General features: G+C 41.1%; 1 protein-coding gene across 1 annotated transcript; it reads right to left on the bottom strand.

The window, feature by feature from the left end:
* On the bottom strand, positions 1-17,914 carry LOC119739466. The gene is made up of 5 exons (XM_038214433.1): positions 16,856-17,914; positions 7,217-7,401; positions 4,975-5,206; positions 3,676-3,801; positions 1-1,735 (listed from the first exon to the last, which is right to left on the bottom strand). The coding sequence occupies exons 1-5, from the start codon at positions 16,977-16,979 to the stop codon at positions 1,632-1,634; spliced, it is 771 nt and encodes a 256-aa protein (XP_038070361.1). The 5' UTR covers positions 16,980-17,914; the 3' UTR covers positions 1-1,631.
* Between the last annotated feature and the right edge of the window lie 308 nt (positions 17,915-18,222).

Raw genomic sequence — 18,222 nt, 5'->3', positions numbered from 1 at the left:
AACCCCCCCCCCCCCAAAAAAAAAAAAATCTTAGACCTGTCATAAAAATCACAGTTCATGTCGATGCCAAATTCATCATCTTAAAATTTCAAAAGAGAAATACTTATCTAGGGGAAAATTAGTGTTGTGTCAACAGGTGGGGGAGGTCGGCACTGCAAAATTTGAAAAATGTCTCCATTTCCTCTGAAATGTTCCGAAAATTGTCACAAAGAATTAAACAAAAAATAAAAAAAATTACCTAAATTTTCCAGAAACGTGCATAGCTTTTCAATTATCCCCTAAACGTAAAAAAAAGAAGTTTTATATGAAAACTCTTTCAATTTTCAGATTTTTCTCTACTCATGTGAAGCCAATTTTCTTTTAAAGGTATTTTAGAACGGCACCTGTTTTACATTATAATTTATGTATACATTCTAAACATATTAGTTTATACATTGTACATCTATATTCAGGGTAATACATTGTTCACGCTTAGAAGTTTGTCCTAACTTTCAAAAAGTTTTTCAAAAAGCTTTTCAAAGAGGTTGGAAAAGGGACGATCCGTTTGCATTGACCAAAGTTCTGTGTCTGCCATAACAATTTCTATATCAGGCGATTTCCATGTGTATACACCATTCGGAGAAACATATCTTCCATAATAAATTATTATTACGGAAAATTGTAGCCTAGGGAGACATTCCCATAGGTTTGTGATTAGAAGCACCGGGAAAGCAAGAGCTTGAGACTGAGTGTCCACGGATTGTGTGGTTGATATGTTGCTTCGGGCCTGTTAGCCCCATGTTCCTAATGCCAGCTTGCCCAAACCAATTCAATATCAGACGAATAAGTTGGCAATAAATAACTTGAAGCTGTGGCGAAACATCACAAAATCATGTCTTGAGTTTCATCCATCAAAAAGTCCAAGTTTAGCCCTATTATTATCAGCAGCATTGAGAAAGCAAGAACTTGAGATCTTCCAAAGACTCAACTTGTTTACTATGAAATTTGACCTGAGTGTTTAAAGGTGGAAATACGTATGTTCGCAGAAGAGAAAAAACACTTTACGCCCAAAACGCTACGGAACACTTGGAATGCTCTATGGAATATGAACGGTTTCAGTGGAACATGTTACGTCAGTGGCGTAGCCAGGAGGGGTGCAGAGTGGCAGATTGCAACGGGAAGGAGATTTTAAATGGATCACAGGGACGACAAATGCTATTTTGCAATGGGCAAACATACCCTGGCTACGCGCCTGTATTAAGTGTTACATGTTGCAGCAAAAACACGCTGTACGCGTGTTCCAACAAGAACAAGCGTTTTGTCGGAAAACTCTTGTTTATAAACACGAGCGCAGTTGGAATACCGATTTGGTTTATTATAGAAAACAAGTCTATGCGGCTGGGAAATCATATCTATCGTATATAGGATCGCGATTTCAACATCTTCAATAAATCATACATTCAGCCTCTTTATCTCAATCAGCAGCTTCCTCATCAACTGCATCCATTGGCCTTCAATGGACAAGTTGCAGTCTGAAACATTCTCGTGGAAACATCGAGAAAAATGTCCCGCGTGAAAAGCAACTCTGCTTGTTTTTATTAAGGAGACTACGTCGAGACCGTGTTGCTGATAGGCCTCGTGTGATGACACATTCATGGAATTGGTCTGGTGCCGGTTAGCATCCACTGGCACGCAACCATGAAACAGCTTGATAAGAGAAGTGGCCAACTGCACCACGTAGAGCTAGGTCGGAAACCTGGGTGGGAATACAAACCATCTGATTACAATCTGAGTGAGTGATGAATCTTCAAGTTTAAACAACTACGAATTTCATAGACTTGACTCGAGTCAAATTTAAGTCGATACCCGCAACACCGCTGCCATGACAATCCAGCCCTGAATGTCATCATCAATATCATGACCGAAGCGTGACAAGTACATGTTGGTGTGGAACTGACGCGTGAGGGCGCGCGTTATAAATAGCTTGTAAGTTGACTGTGCAGTGTGTTTTCGTGTACGCATAATTTATATGCCCAGACTCAGCGCAGCACCCGACTTAGGCCGAGTCTACGGATTTCGATGCTCGCAATTACCATTTTGTGCTTACAACGCCACTAGAAATTTGGCACAAACCCCATAAGCCTTGAATCCTTAGTTACGGAGGTACGCGTGCGCATAACTACAAATTATGCCTTGAAAACCCGTTAGAATTTAGATGACACTTAACCCTCGAGAAAATTCTTATCGTTGGTAAAAAAAAAAAAAAGAATCTGCCAAAGATCGACTCGGGCATTAAATCCCCGTACACTCCACTTCAGTAATGAAAAGAGGCTTTGTGTACAAAACAACCGCTACATGACGGTTACTCTGAACAGTAACTGGCAGAGTATCCTTTCGTCATTATAGATCGTTTGCACTGCAGCCATCTTTGAGGTACATGTATATGGGGTTTTTTTTCAATATGGATGCGCATGAGTAGACCTCTCGTGCATTCATTGTTAATGAATGAACATGACAACACACACCTTTAACACAGCAGCTGAATGCAATCGATCTATGAGCTCCGTGCACTACCAAAAGAGGGCGCCCTTTTACCTAGCAACGACGTCCCATGGGCGGGACATTTCGCTGGTTGACGCGCACCGCTCCTTGTGTGTGACCCACGTACACCAGGGGATTTGTTCTATTTACACGCAGTGGCCGCGCTTCGCAGCAAATGAATTGCAGTCAGGCAAGATGGCGTCGGTCGGTCACCCCCTGCTCTACTTCCTTTGCCGGTGAGGGGGTACTTGTGAACGGAGTGGATAAGGGCTTACAGTCACGAGAGTACAATGATCACAAAAGCCATTTTCACGGATACCACCATCAAGTTGTTGTCAAGTGCATATCAGGGGTCATTGCCACAGAAATATGCCCCATCATTCTCTGGTTATGATGGCATGATGGAACGTTTTTCTATTGTAAAGCCCGTTAAGATTGGCACTGGCCAACAAACCGTGTTACATTTTGTTTAAAAATTGGATGTTGTGGTCACGCGTGATGCCAACTTTCAGCAAACTGTTCTCTTGTGCACTGCGTGTGTGTCTCTTGAAATGTGATTGGTGTAAAAAGGTGACATAAACTGTTTAAATGTGGGCAAAATAAGGCCAAAAAAAATATTCGGTCTCTGGTCAGACCAAAGTTCTGGAATTGACGCGGGGACGCGGCTTTTTTTTTCTTCAAGCTTGGATTGTACAGACAAGGTGGGGTACTATTTTGCTTTTTTGGTGTCCTCATGTACATTGGTGTCCTCCATAATTTGCCTTGGTGCTCTCGATCATTTGCCTTGGTGCAATTTCCCATTCCTTGGTGCTCTTTGATAAAAAAAAACTTGAGGAGGTGCGGCAATAGAGGGTGCTGTTGAAGCTACCGCGGAACATTTTGAAAAAAAAAGATTGACGCGCATTATTAAAATCGGCGCGCGCGCTGACCAGAGACCGACTTAATTTTTTTTTGGCCTAACATGCAAAAGATGTTTAAATGTTCGGGTTGCCCGTCCGTGTCCAGTAGGTCGTCCACTGTTATGACATCACAGGTAACACTGTCTTACAATAAAGATGGCGGTGTCCGTGAAACGTGAAACTTAGACGTGTTAATGCAAAGTTTACTTTCTTTCAGAGCTCAATTACATGCCAACAATGAAGACTCTGTACCGACCTGCGTTTCGAAGGTGGCAGTTTGGTGGTTCGTCTGAACCATCTTCGCACTGGTATTCCTTATTACACGAGGCTTCCTTGGTGATGCACCGCTTGGTCATGTGACAGATGAACCCGTCGCAGTCCTCTGCAGAGGAATGAACCAAAGACCAATATCTACTGTTGCATTATACATGTAGCATGCATTTTTGCTATGCCCGAGAGCTAGCCATTTCTCCTTGATTATCAACACATGGCTGAACTTCGAAATTCACGTTTCATGTATAAGTGAAACATAAAAGAGACAGAAACCGGCTAGTTTGCGCTTTCGCGACGGAGGACGTCAGAAGCGTGTGTATAAACGATAGAGGACGTCATGCTCTTCGCCTACTTGACACAGAACCTTCACTAATAAGTCTCGTAAGCAGATTTTGCAATACATTTACAGGGCGGGTCAGAAAAAAAGGGAAACCCAAATGGCAAAAGCAATTATATAATGATGTTCTGCATGTAGCACTTTCAAAATCTAGGATAATAATAATTCAAATTACACTTTTTCAATGTACTTTTTAAGTTACGATATTTTGAACACAAACGCCATTTTAACACAAGCACCGTGGACAAGTTCTGACCATGGATCACAAAAAAGGGTAAGCATCCTTTCGGCAAAAACGAAAACAATTCACATAGGGATGTATGTGAATTGGGTTTTTTTCAGCAAAACGAAAACAATTCACATAGGGATGTATGTGAATTGTTTTCGTTTTGCTGAAAAAAATCTTACCGTTTTGGTAATCGGTTGACAGGACTTTAAAACGGTGCTTTATGTTTAAAACTCCGTGACTTTATGTATAGGTCACGCTCAAGTTCATCAGGGGAGGCGGCACAGCCTAAAAGCACAGCATCAGGTGGTATAAGTGCGAGGCTGTTGCCTGTCCTCATTCACACGGTGTGTTATGAGGTCACACAGGTCACCGGTCTAGGGTCATTCGAACGCACTTTCCCAACCTCGTTTCCATGGGTACGATCTTGCTGTGCCATGTTGTTTCCCATCATGCCTTGTGCGATCTGAACGAAGCAACGCGCACGCGAAGCCCCGACTCCATGAGTGCGTGCGCGTTCCTTTACTAAGATCGCGCAAGACATGATGGGAAACAACATGGTGCGGCAAGATCGTACCCATAGAAACGAGGTTGGCGCATACGCCCATGGAGTGGAGGCTGGCACTTGCCTGCATGGCGCAGCTCTTCAAAGAGGTCAAAAAGCGCCATCTTCTGTTCGCGCGTGGAGTCCCTACTATTCAAACCTGCCCTGAACTTACCGTTCTCCGCAAATGGCGTGATGAGCACCGTAAAGCCGCGGAAAGAGTTGTTACTCCCGTCCGTGACGAACTTGAGCGTGACCTCGTGACCTGTAGAGACGAAATAATTGGGCAGGGACAGCGTGGTGCCGCAGAGGGCGTGCTTGTTGGCCGACAGTAGCTTGTCGGTCGCCTCCCTTCCGCCGTCGTATAAGTAAAGACCGTCCCTTGAGCAAAATCTGGACGTCTCGACCTGAATAGTTTGGAAGAAAATTATCCAGAAAAATGTAAAACACGGTGGGTCTTGTATCTCGGGTACATTGTCGGTGATGTCACGAACAGATATCGGCAATGGTAATAATTGCAGGACAACTGAAACCAATTCAAGGCAAGTCATTATCCAGTCTCTATTTTGGGTGACGAATTCTACAAGCGAATTGTGACAAGGGTTTTCGTCTGTCACCGTGTTTATCCTCCGTCACTTGTGACCAGTGCTCAATTTCTGCTAACAGAGCCTTCCTCTGTTTCATAGTGACCGTAAACAGTAAGCACAGCAAAGGAACGCTTACTTCAGATGAAAAAGTTGCTTAAATCAGTGACGTAACGTAACACCAATAGATTTTCAAATTGAATGGATACATTTCTAGCATTACAATAGTTATGAGCTTTCCAATGAGACATCGAACGAAAAAAAATCGGCCAACGATAAGTAACGAATTCATTTATTTCAACTTTTGAATTAGGAGCGTCCCGCTCCTAATTTCGTTCGGAAGTCAGCGAGACCTAGTTTGCGCATGCAATAATAATCTCAACACCATGCAATAATAATCTCAACACCATGCACAGACGTGCATACCTACAGACTAACTGTAAATAATGTGCATGTACATGGTCATGTACAACTTTTCTGCTGTTGTGCAGCGCCATGAAATTGGGCCCTGACCTGCAATGATTGATGGCAACTCTGCCTGCTATGGGATAACCTTTGAAGGTTATATACATTACAAGGCTATATAAATGTTCTCAGAGTTGTTAAAGGACGGAGGTCTGGTGACTGAGGGGAGGATCATATCTTATTATTTTTGGAGGGGGGGAGGATCATATCTTATTCTTTGGGGGGGGGGGGGGGGGTGGCGGGTAACATTAAAAATTGTATACGGCCAGGCATTCAAAGTTTGTCGCCCCCAATCCTAATAAAATCTCTGTATGACAGTTCGCCGCGGTCTGGCTGTTCAGGAACATTTCATTTAAAGCCCTTTAAGAACTTTCTGGCGCAGGTGTGTGCAATTCATTACGCTTGCAAATTTAACGATTCGCCTTACATTGATGTATTTATATATAGACAGGCACATAATTGTCCGTTCTCAGAGGTACAGTTCCAGCTCGTAACTGACAGTTTGATAACGTTAAGCTTCGTTTTGCTGTTGATTTCGTCTTCGTTTTGCTGAAGGTTTTGTCCTCGTTTTGCTGTAGGTTTTGCCTTTGTTTCGTTGTAGATTTTGTTTTCGTTTCGTTGTAGATTTGTCTTCGTTTTGCTACAGGTTTTGTCTTCGTTTTGCTCTATAGTTTTGCTCGAGGTGGCAGGTGCTATACGGTTGATGGCGTACCCGCTGACGGACCAATTTATTTTAAAGGGGAAGAAATACATCCCTCAGAAAAGCATCATTAATTATATGACACCCCATTTGAATTCAAGCGCAACTCAAACAGCTGCGACAATGAACCATTATAGTTGTGATCGTGGTTATATGGGAGTTCGCATTAGCATCTAAATGAAACACTCATATTAGAATACCCCTACAAAACTTGAAAGTCAAGGTAAATACTCCCCAGGGAGCTGATATGGTATTTGGAATGCTTTATGGGCCCAATGAGCAGGGGTAATAACGATGTAGCGGCTTGAGCACCAGTCCTGGTGGATACGTGCGCTTTATAAATACCCACTATTATTATGATTATTAAATTGGACACAGACCCGTTTTCCAATGGACCGTTTTAGATTAGGTCGTTATCCCCGCCCACCCTCGGCTTGTGTACATCTCTCAAAGTAGTTATGACCAGGTATGGCCAAGCTGTATACCATGGTCATGTGTGACCAAAAATCGTGATGCAACTGGTCAATCGTGCGCATAGTTTGTTTGATTGACAGGAAGGATGGATTAAAAGGTTCTGCTATTAGGACCTCTTAGAGCACACCTCCCCCTCCCCACCTGAAGTTAGGCAATTGATGGATACAAATCTACGTTCTGTGTATCTCCTTCACCTCAAAACTGGAGAGTCTCAAGAAGTTCCGCTTGCCCCGTTGGGTACGGAAGGTGATGGTGCAACTGACGTTGGCGAGGTACGATGTCTGTTCCGGTTCGTCTCCAAGTTGAATCTGCTGCGAAACCACCTTGAACTGATCGCCGTTGTCGACGATGTAGCCACACGTCTCTCCTGGCATGGTGACTAGGGGGTAACAGCGTGAGACACATTTAATCTTAGTATGAGAAGACATTTGGTTAGAAAATATTTTGCCCGACAAGAGGCAATCTTCCATCTTATATACACAGTATTCGCCCTTTAAATTTAAGTATCGGAAGTTAAAGGGACAATACAACATTTGCAAATATCAAAAAATAAAACCACCAAATTATTTAAAATACCTTGCTGGACTGTTAGTGAAGCATCCTGTAAAATCATGGCACCTGATATACTGTCATTTTCAAGAAAAGTTGTATTTTCGTATCAATTTCCAACGCTGGTCGGCCGACACCAATGCAGTGCGCCACCAAGAGTTTGCCATGGAGAGTCAGTTTTTCAAATTACGGTCGACAAAACAAGGCCCATTTGAATGAGTGTCATTGAACAACCTTAGCTAATTGGCTTTAAATTTGGGTAAAGCGTTATGCCCCCTTACTAAAAACACCATATTGATACAAAGAAAAGAAAAATTATACTCGAATCATACGCTTACGAAACTACTGACCGGAAATAATGCACTAGGAAAAATGAACTCTCCGTGGCAAACTCTTGGTGGCACATGAAACACCCGAATTGCCCGGCCGTGGATATTCGCAAGGGGGGGGGGGCTGGACACCTCAAAATACCTCAAAATCCTCTTTTTATTTCTCATCTCAAAAAAGTGGGCGATTATTCAATAGCCCATCCCCCGGTCGGAAAGTATGGGGGGTATAGACCCCCACCCCGGGAATTACGCCCCTGATGACGGCGCACGGAGACAACGAGCCTGCCATTCGCATGGTCTTTTTTCGTGTCCGGGTTGCCATACGCTTTAACTCAAGTCTACGGTCATGAAAAGGTCTTTGAGATGAAACAAAGCAAATCCATGAACCATTGGCGACTGAACGATCTAAATTGGGGTCGTTTTATGTAGTTAACAAGCGAGTATAATTTTTACTAACACCTGCACATGTAATACGCCAACTGGCGGCGGCGGAACGTTTTTAAAACTGGGGGCATCCCCAAAAAGAGGCATTTGCTCAGAAAAAAGGCACCTTCCGTCGGTGTGAAGGAGGAGAACATTGTGAAACTGATTTCGTTCACATTGCAAGGAATACATGTTACCCAGAGCAACATCAAGCCAGGCCAAACTGGTATAGGTCCTAGCTCTAACAGCCTGTTGGCACCAATTCTCGAGGGCGTCATTCGCTTCTCAAAGTGGGGGTGGTACATACATGTGTATCTTGATCAGTACTAATTGTGCGAGTGCGAAGCCTAAACGGCGCGGGTTCGGGGCCCTTAAGCGGGCCCCTGATAAAAAATGGATTCTAGGCGCCTTGTGGTGCGATCTGAGGCAATTTATGACGACTGCCAAAGTTTTAGCGCAAGATCATCATTTAAACATCTTTTCCGAGTTTGGAGTCATTAAATCAGCTATTCTGAGCTGTAGATTCAAATGTAGGCTACATATTTTTATTCAGGGACGAAAATCGTTGGGGAACGACATCAGTCCCCCCGTTCCTCACCGATCGACGCCCATGGTTGGCACCGTGCTTCAGAACCACAGACTTTACCGTACATTGTATACGTAGGTCCAATGCATACATGCTGTACAGCGTCAGTTGGTGAAATCGAAAATTCTGAGAGAGACCCTAAAACTTTTTAAAAAACTTTTCTCTGCGCGTGTGGGTGTGTGGGTAGGCCTATGTGTGTTATGGCACACTGCGGTATTTTCGTAGGCTCCCCCCAAGTTTTCGTAGGCCCCCAATTTTTTTCGTAGGCCCTCACATTCGCATACTGTGCCTATTAGGTAATCCGGGCCTAATTCATGCGCTCAATTTAAACATTACACAAACCAAGGAAGACGGTGCCTTGCTTAAGGGGTCCATGAAATGAAATTCATACTGGAGCATATTTGTAGCAAATATATCGATTCCACTAAAATGTATAAAACCTATGAGACATCTCTTTTTGGTATACACATTTTCAAAACATTTTTTTAACATTTAATAGTTTCATGTTTTCCCTCACAACTGAGGGCGCTGTTGCTGTGATGTCACCTGAGGAATACACTCTTCAGATAAGGGTTTTAACATTGTAAACCAGAACATTCTGCTTATTGGAAACATTTTTCCACACAATTTTCTCATTGTCTTACTGTCATATACCGAAATAACAATGGACCACTGAACGCAGAAACATAATACCACAGTCAACCCGAGAAATATGCCTTTGAATGAGTAATGACATCACAGTTTTGCTCATGAATATGACAATTTTCATTAGCATAAAAAGCTACCAAACTCCGTAGGAATGGCAATTCGAAGATTAAAAATGAAATTAACATGGGCAACAAAAGTATATTTCAAGGATTGCATTTTTTGTAATCCATTATATTGGCCCTTCAAAATTCTTAAGATACACCCTATACATAATATACAGTGTACTAATGTACACGGCTGGTCAGTCTTCTGTATAGCTACCACGAATCGGCCTATACATGAATAAAAGATTACACTCTCGAACCACACCTGCTTATATGTTATCCCTACGGCATTTTGCCCGAAGCGGTTGAATAAATGATGTGACAGTGAAAGACGCACGCCAATTATGAGCTCGATGACAAACATGGCCGCTCCTGCACGAGATGTTTGACCGACACCAGGCGTGCATATCATTCAAAACCTCAGTAAGAAAATGTCATCACTACATGTAACACATTGAAGTTGTCATTGTGGGGCAGATAGGGGAAATATTTGGGGGGAATTGTGCCTTTGATGATACAAGCATGGAATTTGGCACACAGTCAAAATATATAACAAGCAATTTTCAAAATGGCTGTCACTGCTTGTTATTCTTCCTAGATTTTTTCAAAGGGCAAATCTGCCATGGCCCCATAGGCAAATATCTTTCTCATGACATACTCTGACTGTGTGCCAAATTCCCTGCTTGTATAATCAAAGGCTCAATCCCATCACGTCACCTACCTGCAATACTATCAACAGACCTTTCCTTTCTAAACTAGTCTGTTGTTAAATTGCAATTTAATTCCTCGTTATCAGGTAGATATAATCGAGGAAAGACATAGACATGTACATTTCATCCAATGAATACAAGCATAGACTGACAACGTGTCAGAATTATGCATTCTGCCCGCTGATTAACATGAAAAACCAATTATGTGAACATGACTAGACTTGGTAGGCGAGCTGAGCCTGAAAGTGTCACTTTTTGACATTATTCATAGAGACTCAGTCGGGGAGTCAGTCGGGGAGTCAGTCAGTCGGGGGGGGGGGGGGGAGTCAGTCAGTCAGTAGGTGACTTCGCCTGAGAACAAATGGCTAGCCCTCGGTGTCCAGCGAAAAAAAATAATATATTTCATCCTTTTTTCATCTCCTGTTATGCCAATATTTGTTAATCTCAACATAACCTTATTAACCGTTAGAAACATGAAGCCACTTTCAAGAAAAACCCTGAACAATATTTTTTTCTACTGTACCATTTTATTATATAAAATAATGTTTTCCTGAAGATATTTGAACTTTGCGATCTAATAACTTATACAACGGTGCTCGATGGCAAGTTACAGCGTTCTCTTTAAGACCAGGCCTACGTACGAATCGATTCGTTGAATAGAATTCATGGGACTACACAGAGCACTAAAACTGAATGGATTGAATAACTAACCATTCTAAATGCGTGCAGGGATTGCCGGCTGGTTGTTTTTTCCCTCATTGTTTACCAATTTGAAACCAATGGGTTTTTGCAGTGACGTCCAACCGGCAACATAATTCATTATCGTTAATATCAAATATTTATTTAATCTCCGGTTATTTATTAATTACGTCCGAAGAGATGGGCACACGTGGTCTTTGCATATTCTCTGTTGCTGTGTATTGCTCATCGTCCTGTACTGTACACGTAGGCCATGTCTTCAGCCATGGGTCTTGTTCACGAGTCGGCCATATTGGATTGAGAGTGAGGTAAAATCTTCCTTTTTTTGGAACTTGTGTAGAGAAATAAAAGCAATGACGTTACAAACTAACACCAGTCTGCTCCAATGAATAATTTAGAATTTGTGATTAAACATACACTAATGTTTTAAGCCATATTTAAAAAAAAAAAATAATGAAAGTGAGGCTAGAATGAATAAATAGTCTGGCACCATCCCATTCAACAGATCACAATATATAAAACACATTCAGGGAACTCGACAAAAATGGCTTCCTCGTTTAAGGTCCATTATTAGTTGTCATGCAAGATCACGAAGCCACTGGTACACATGACATGGTTACCAACGGTCCTGTGGGTACCATCGTCCATTTAGATATTTGTTCATCCAAGCAAACCATGTTTGTTTTTATTTATTTTTTTATAGCGTGCAATTGTAATGTTTTGATGTTATGATTGGGCAATTTCTGTGGGTGGTGCAGTGTATTGTTAATATTGATTACCGGTACAATTTTAATGAGAGACGACAACATGTAATTTCCAGTTTCGAAATTAATGAAGTTTTATCTATCTAGCTATCTAAAAATGACCCGGATGTAGTCCTTTAACAGTGAATGTATTCAAGTAAAATCTATATACTTTTTATTTTATCCAGAAAGATGAATTTAATATATTCAATTTTTTCAATCTGAACATACTTTTTAGTGCATAACAATTGTTCCATAACAACTATATTTTGTTTTAATTAATGACGCTTCAAATAACTGACCAAAATAAACAAATATACCTGTCATCAACACAGCCTTAAGTGCTGCTCCGAGCAATAATTTAGCCTAGCTGTCGACGTGCGCACGAGATAATTATTAACATGAGAAGATCCAGCATGCACCAGCGTATTATTAGTATTACATTTCCAAAAAGAAATATTTCGCATACACGAGGTTGGCCCACATGCAGAGCACAACGCCGATATTGACAAAATAAACAGCCATCGTGGAGAAAAGAGGGAAAGGCGCGAGCATTTTATTACGCCATCGTCTGAAGTGGCTGGGCAAGGGTCGAGAGTTTGTAATGAATAAAGGATCTTGAGAAAAATAGCCCCTGGAACAAGCCGGCTGCTCTTGAACGCGCGGTAGAAAAAAATATCAATATCCGGACGAAGCCGGCTGAGATTTTTTTTTTTTACTTTATGGATTCATTGTTTGAAAGCCGGAAAACAGCCTACAGTTTCAGTGTTAATATTTCTGACGGCTTTTTATCAATAAGCGGCGCAGTGGCAGCTGTAAATTAATGAGAGGAATTTCCTCCTAAACACGCTCGGCGTTAACATATTCAACTCGTGATTTTAAAAGGATTTTTTTTTTTTATTTATCATCTGTTTAGAGGTTTACAGGGTCAATGAAAAAGAAAGTGACTGAATTAGAAAAAAAATATAAATATGTGGCTCGCTTCATTTCATAAAAAAAACAACTTAGGGATAATGTACATGTTATTGATTAGTAACTATGAAGATTTCACGTTATTTGCAAATATTCCCAAGTTATGTCTATTTTAATATAAAAAAAAAAGAGGAGACTATTCAGTTGTCCACCACTGATCATTTACCTGACTATTTACTGATAAATACCTATTAAATACATTGACACTTGGACGGGTTCCCATAAATGTAACCATTGAAATTCCTGCTTAGAAAGGTGAAATCTATCTAAAATCCCTCTTTAAGTCTAACAAGCATATGCACTTGCCCTTTTCATGACATGTCATCCTATACAGCGTGTGCATCGCTATTGACTTCAAACATCCAAATATTGACCAATTTTATTGATTCATGACTCATTTTCACTTCGTTTCTCAATGACTTCCATGGCTTCATAGGTTAAAGCTCCCCCAAAAAAGTACAAGAAAGTATATCCTTTCATTTGCGATTTAATGATCAGTGCTGCGTTACGCATGGCTGTCTAGTGGCTACAGCCCCACATGATAATTATCATTCCAAAGTCATTAACAGTGCACAGTAATACTTCTCAGAGAATAATAATACAGCAATAAAAAATATTGTGGTAAATATTCAGACAGTGATGGCATGTATTTCCTTCATTTAGTTCGCAAGCGCTTCAATAATTCAGGACCATTCATCTCAAGGACATATGATGGGACCAGTGCTCGGGGTATACAAACGATTACTGAACAGGGAAATATTAATTGTGTTCCGTTCTGCCTAACACTACACCGATGTTTCTGCCTTTCTGGCGCGATAAACGCAGAGCTCATCTGGGATATTCAGAAATCATTGAAGCTCTGAAGAATTTCACACTGACTTGGAAGTTAAATCGACCATAAAGAAATGTCCTTTCTTGATGTATGAACCGACGAAGCATACTTTTAGGAGATTGAGCTTTTCCTGGCTTTTCTCGAGACTGACAACATGACAGTCTTCGTGTGAATATCACGGTAGCGCATGTTATTAGAAGTAATACTATGTGCTTTCAAATACACGCGAATTCTTTATCATTAGTTTGACAGCCAATCTTGGTCAGAGATACTGCAAAATCCATAAGACTAAATATCAAACTTGTTTGATCGTAACAAGGTCATATTTTTTATACTTTCAGGTCATCAATTTTTTTGGTGATAAGCTAACTGATAATAAAATGAGAAACAAATTCAAGCGTGTTTAAAAAACAATGAGCTCGGGTGTTTAAAACAATGTTTCGAAAAATGATGTCTTGTGGAGACCCGGGTGTAATACGGAACAAAATATTGTACAGGTCTGCACAAGGCAATTTCTAAAGGTGAAAAGGTCTCCATAAGGATTTCACGAAATAGATATATGGATTTTACTCAAAAAGTAGGAATTTCCAAGTACTTATCAGTCGCAAATTCAAGTATTTTATGTAAGGGATATTTGGTCAAAATGTCAACCCCGGAAAGCAAATTCTGGTTAAAAAAAAAAAGGGAGCATTTTGAAAGAAGCTTTCGACCCTCTCATGTCTCCACAAGGAAACAAATTTGAGCGGCATTCTATAATCATTGTAAATTTTGAAACCGGGGTGAGAATTTCCGTTTTCGTCATGGCTAAATTATTGACTGGGAGGCATCAACCAGGTGTTTACCATTATTCTCAATGTTATACCGGGGTGCTATATCTCATTTATGCTGTCTGATCATGTACAAACAAACGAATAGCACCTTGTGACGCAGCATGTAGTCGTGTTATTGCTCAATTGCCGGTGAAAATGCAGGCTTCAGTTCTATGAGCTAAACATTCACCTTTGACATTAACAGGTGAAAGTTCATGATGCAAGTCACGTGAACTTTCATCAATCGTTACAAGATCGTTTTATGTTGTATAATAAATCATCTACTCGCTAAAATTGGCAAGCTTGAGTTTACGTCTAGCAAGCCCCCAACTCAATGTGGCTTTTGACCTTGGTGCTTAAAAACAAACTGGTTTTAAATTACATGATACATCGATTTTTCTTTGTGGTCTTAGATCTAACTTGCCTGAATTTAAAGCTGACATGAAACATCGATTATAACAGTTCTGATTATTTTTTAGATGATTGTGATTACTTCTAGTTGATCACGGTGAAATCAGTGAGAACATATGAATCGTGTTCTTTTGCAAAATTATTTTATAAAATTATATAGTGGTGTGCACGGGTAAGTATGGGAGTCAGATACCCTATTGTAGTGGAATGAGGGCACCCGGGTAGTACTGGACCCTACGAAGCAGGAGACAGGGCTCCGTGGCCAACGGGTGATACTCAAACTAGTACCCAGGTACCCGTAACAGAAACCCAACCCCAAAATTAATATCCCGGAAGTTGCTGTTCAAATTGTTCATACCACATCGCTGCGTCAATATAGCAAGAAACGAGTGTGTACATGTTTAGTCGGATTGCGGTTTTAAAATGCCCATAAGCTTGAAATCTGTTTTGCTTTTCCATGTATCCTGGTTTTCATTTTGAAAATTCCCCACGAATGGCATTCAAAACCTTTCTTTTTTATTGCCCAAGAAGTTACTGAGTAATTTGTAAAATTGTTTACGGGTACCCGATCCCATTATGGAACCGGATATACCCGATTCCGATGCACATCCCTAAATTCTGATATCTTAGAGAGTAAACCCACTATATAACTGATCACTCCCTCTCCTTTCACAGATCGAGGTTTTATTTGTGGGACAGATCTTTCAGTATTCCTTTTGCCACGAATTCCCTTGTCCTTTTTCCACGAATTTCGGTATTTTTACTAATTAGACTACGAGCAACAAATATAACCTGATTGCGACAGTAAAATTTTGCCTCTAAAGGGGGGCTGTGGAATTGGGGAGACATGAAAATGTCTCCCTAATGACCAGTGTCTCCCTATTGTCGAAGAAATTACGATAACGTGTCTCCCTAATGGTACATTTGTAGGAATAGACTTATTTGTTGAACGGATAATTATTAAATGTAAGTGGGTTGTTTTAAATGTTTTTGCTGGCAGATCACAGACATGTTTGCACGTTGAATACATGAAGGTACATGTAGGCCTAAATGTACGTGCGTGAGCAGATGATTTTGAGATTTTGACAAAAAGCTAAAATACAAATCAGTTGTACTAAGTTACCCTACTTGTACAACTATTTCGATATAGGCCTAATAGTTTGACCTTTCTAACGTTACAAGGAATGCATGTCCTCTTGAAATTGCAGATTTTCTGTTCACGTTGTAACTACATTTGCACCATGGACGTGTGTATTGAACCTCGAATGTCGGGTAATAATTGTCAGAGTTCTTTTACATCCCTGCGTTACATGTACATCCTAACTGTGTTTATATCTGAAATATTTATCTTCGATTTTTCTGTTGCAGATGGCTCCGTTTCATGTCGACGTATTCCTCGAGGTGTTAGTGGCGTTTAAATCGAATTATGGCCAACTTGAAGTTACTAATTCCATTCTTCTGAAGGAAAAATATTCATGACATGAATGAATTTTAATTTATAAATGCCTTATGAATGAAATGCAATTGAAATGAATTAATTTGAGCAGGTGTTGCGTTCTTGTCATGCTCCTGAATAAATGTAATTTTGAATTCTACCTACTGAGTGTCAGCGGCCGTAAAGAAATTAGGCTTCCGTGCGTTATTCAATGGCAGTTGTCCGTTGCCATAAGGCTTATTATAGCCGACTTGAGTTTACTAATTCTATTCTCTGAAAAAAATATTCATGACATGTGTATGAATTAATTTGAGCAGGTGTTGCGTTCTTGTCATCCACCTGAATAAATGTAATTTTAAATTCTACCTAGGCCTATATACTGTCAGTGTCAGTGTGGTCATGGTGGTCATAATTTTGTAAACCGCATCAAACCAGGAAGCAAAGAAATTATCGCGCATTATTCAATGGCAGGTAATTAATGCACCGAAATACACTTGCTTTAAAATTCAATTAAACACGTACGTTTTCATTGACAACGGATCATTGATGCTATATGATGACAGCGTACATGTGAATGACTTACATTGTTTCGGTGAGGTACCTTCCCCCACGGCAGTCAACACGATGAGGATAAGGAAGGAAATGGCACTACTCCATCTTGAAATCGAAGACATTAAGCTGCCTCCGCAGCACAATGTGGTCTCCATCTTGAGTTTACTCAATCGGCGAATGTCAAGTTCTAGTCTCGCAGTGATGCCCGTAAACCACTGTTGTTATCCGAATCGGGTTTTTTTTTGTTCGTTGCAGACCACTAATAATTCAGCGCCGTGCGGTCTCCAGAGACGCTCTATAAACTTATTGGATATTCCAAGGAGCTGCCGCTTGTCTGGGCTCCATCATAATGAAGATCACACTTCGCTGGCCGAGACGGGAGATGGAACTGCGATCGTGGAATTGTTTGTCGAGACAGCATTCAAAACTGCTCACTGTTCACGTCTGTGCTATGTATATGTATATATGTACTAGTACTAGGAAAGCAAGTTGACCCGCACGGGCATATATCGGACCCGTTGCTCGGCATCCGATGTGCTCGAATATCCTCGGTGCAATGCACGCACGTAACGTGAAACTTCAGTCGCTACATTGTTCCCGCAGCAAAACTGGGCATCGTATGTGGTTTACGAGAACACGGTTGTTTACCAGAAAAATGCAACTGTGCCATAAACACACGACCGAGAGTGCTCCCCTACTGCATCGCTGTTCACTGTGCATTCATAATGCAGCCCTATGAATTCTGAGTGCTTCCCTAGTAATAAAAAAAATCCGAGTGAACGATTGCGTACGGCTCACCGTGTTTTAATAGGCTCAGCTTCAAGTAAACTGATATCCGGTATTCCTTATGCTCCCGTTATTACTCGACTCCTGCAAAGCGTCTTACGTCGATGAAATTGCCTTCAGCATCTCGATGGCTTTGAACCGTTCACATGATGCACATACGCTGCGGTCACAGCGCCTTAAATGTGTTCTCATGTGTCTACAACTTCACCGCATCCCATTAACGCGAAACCTTGCCCGCTCTCCTTCCAGTTATCGGCCCCGTATATTTTAATCCAACGCCGCGCTGTCTTCTGGGCGTCTTTTATTTTCATCAGACTGCGTTGAGTGATAAGCGTACGTGCAGTTATGCTGGACACGCAAGTTCAGAATTAAAGACCCCCGTGGCAAGGTTTTTCTGTAACGACCTTTCCGATTGGTTGGTGGTACTAACGCGCTAATTCTTCAACCAATCGTGAACCCGTTGACCTCCTGTTTGGCTCGCTATTTTGAGAGACAACACTGTCACATGGAAAACCTGCTTTTAACAACAGACGTGGATTGCCAGTGAAGATGATTAAACTTCAACTGCTCTACCAGCAATTAAATTGTGCTTTATTGATTGGCGATTTTCAG

Source organism: Patiria miniata, unplaced genomic scaffold (assembly GCF_015706575.1).
Source record: "Patiria miniata isolate m_02_andy unplaced genomic scaffold, ASM1570657v1 HiC_scaffold_30, whole genome shotgun sequence".
Taxonomy (NCBI): Eukaryota; Metazoa; Echinodermata; class Asteroidea; order Valvatida; family Asterinidae; genus Patiria; species Patiria miniata.
This window is presented reverse-complemented; position numbering and strand designations above follow the sequence as displayed.

Bases quoted from the DNA above. Each gene is read 5' to 3' on its own strand.
- LOC119739466 (XM_038214433.1), bottom strand. From the start codon at position 16,979: ATGGAGACCACATTGTGCTGCGGAGGCAGCTTAATGTCTTCGATTTCA. The intron at 7,402-16,855 runs GTAAGTCATTCA...GTTACCCCCTAG, and splicing joins AGGTACCTCACCGAAACAAT to TCACCATGCCAGGAGAGACG. The intron at 1,736-3,675 runs GTCGGTACAGAG...ATTCCCACCCAG, and splicing joins CTGCCACCTTCGAAACGCAG to GTTTCCGACCTAGCTCTACG.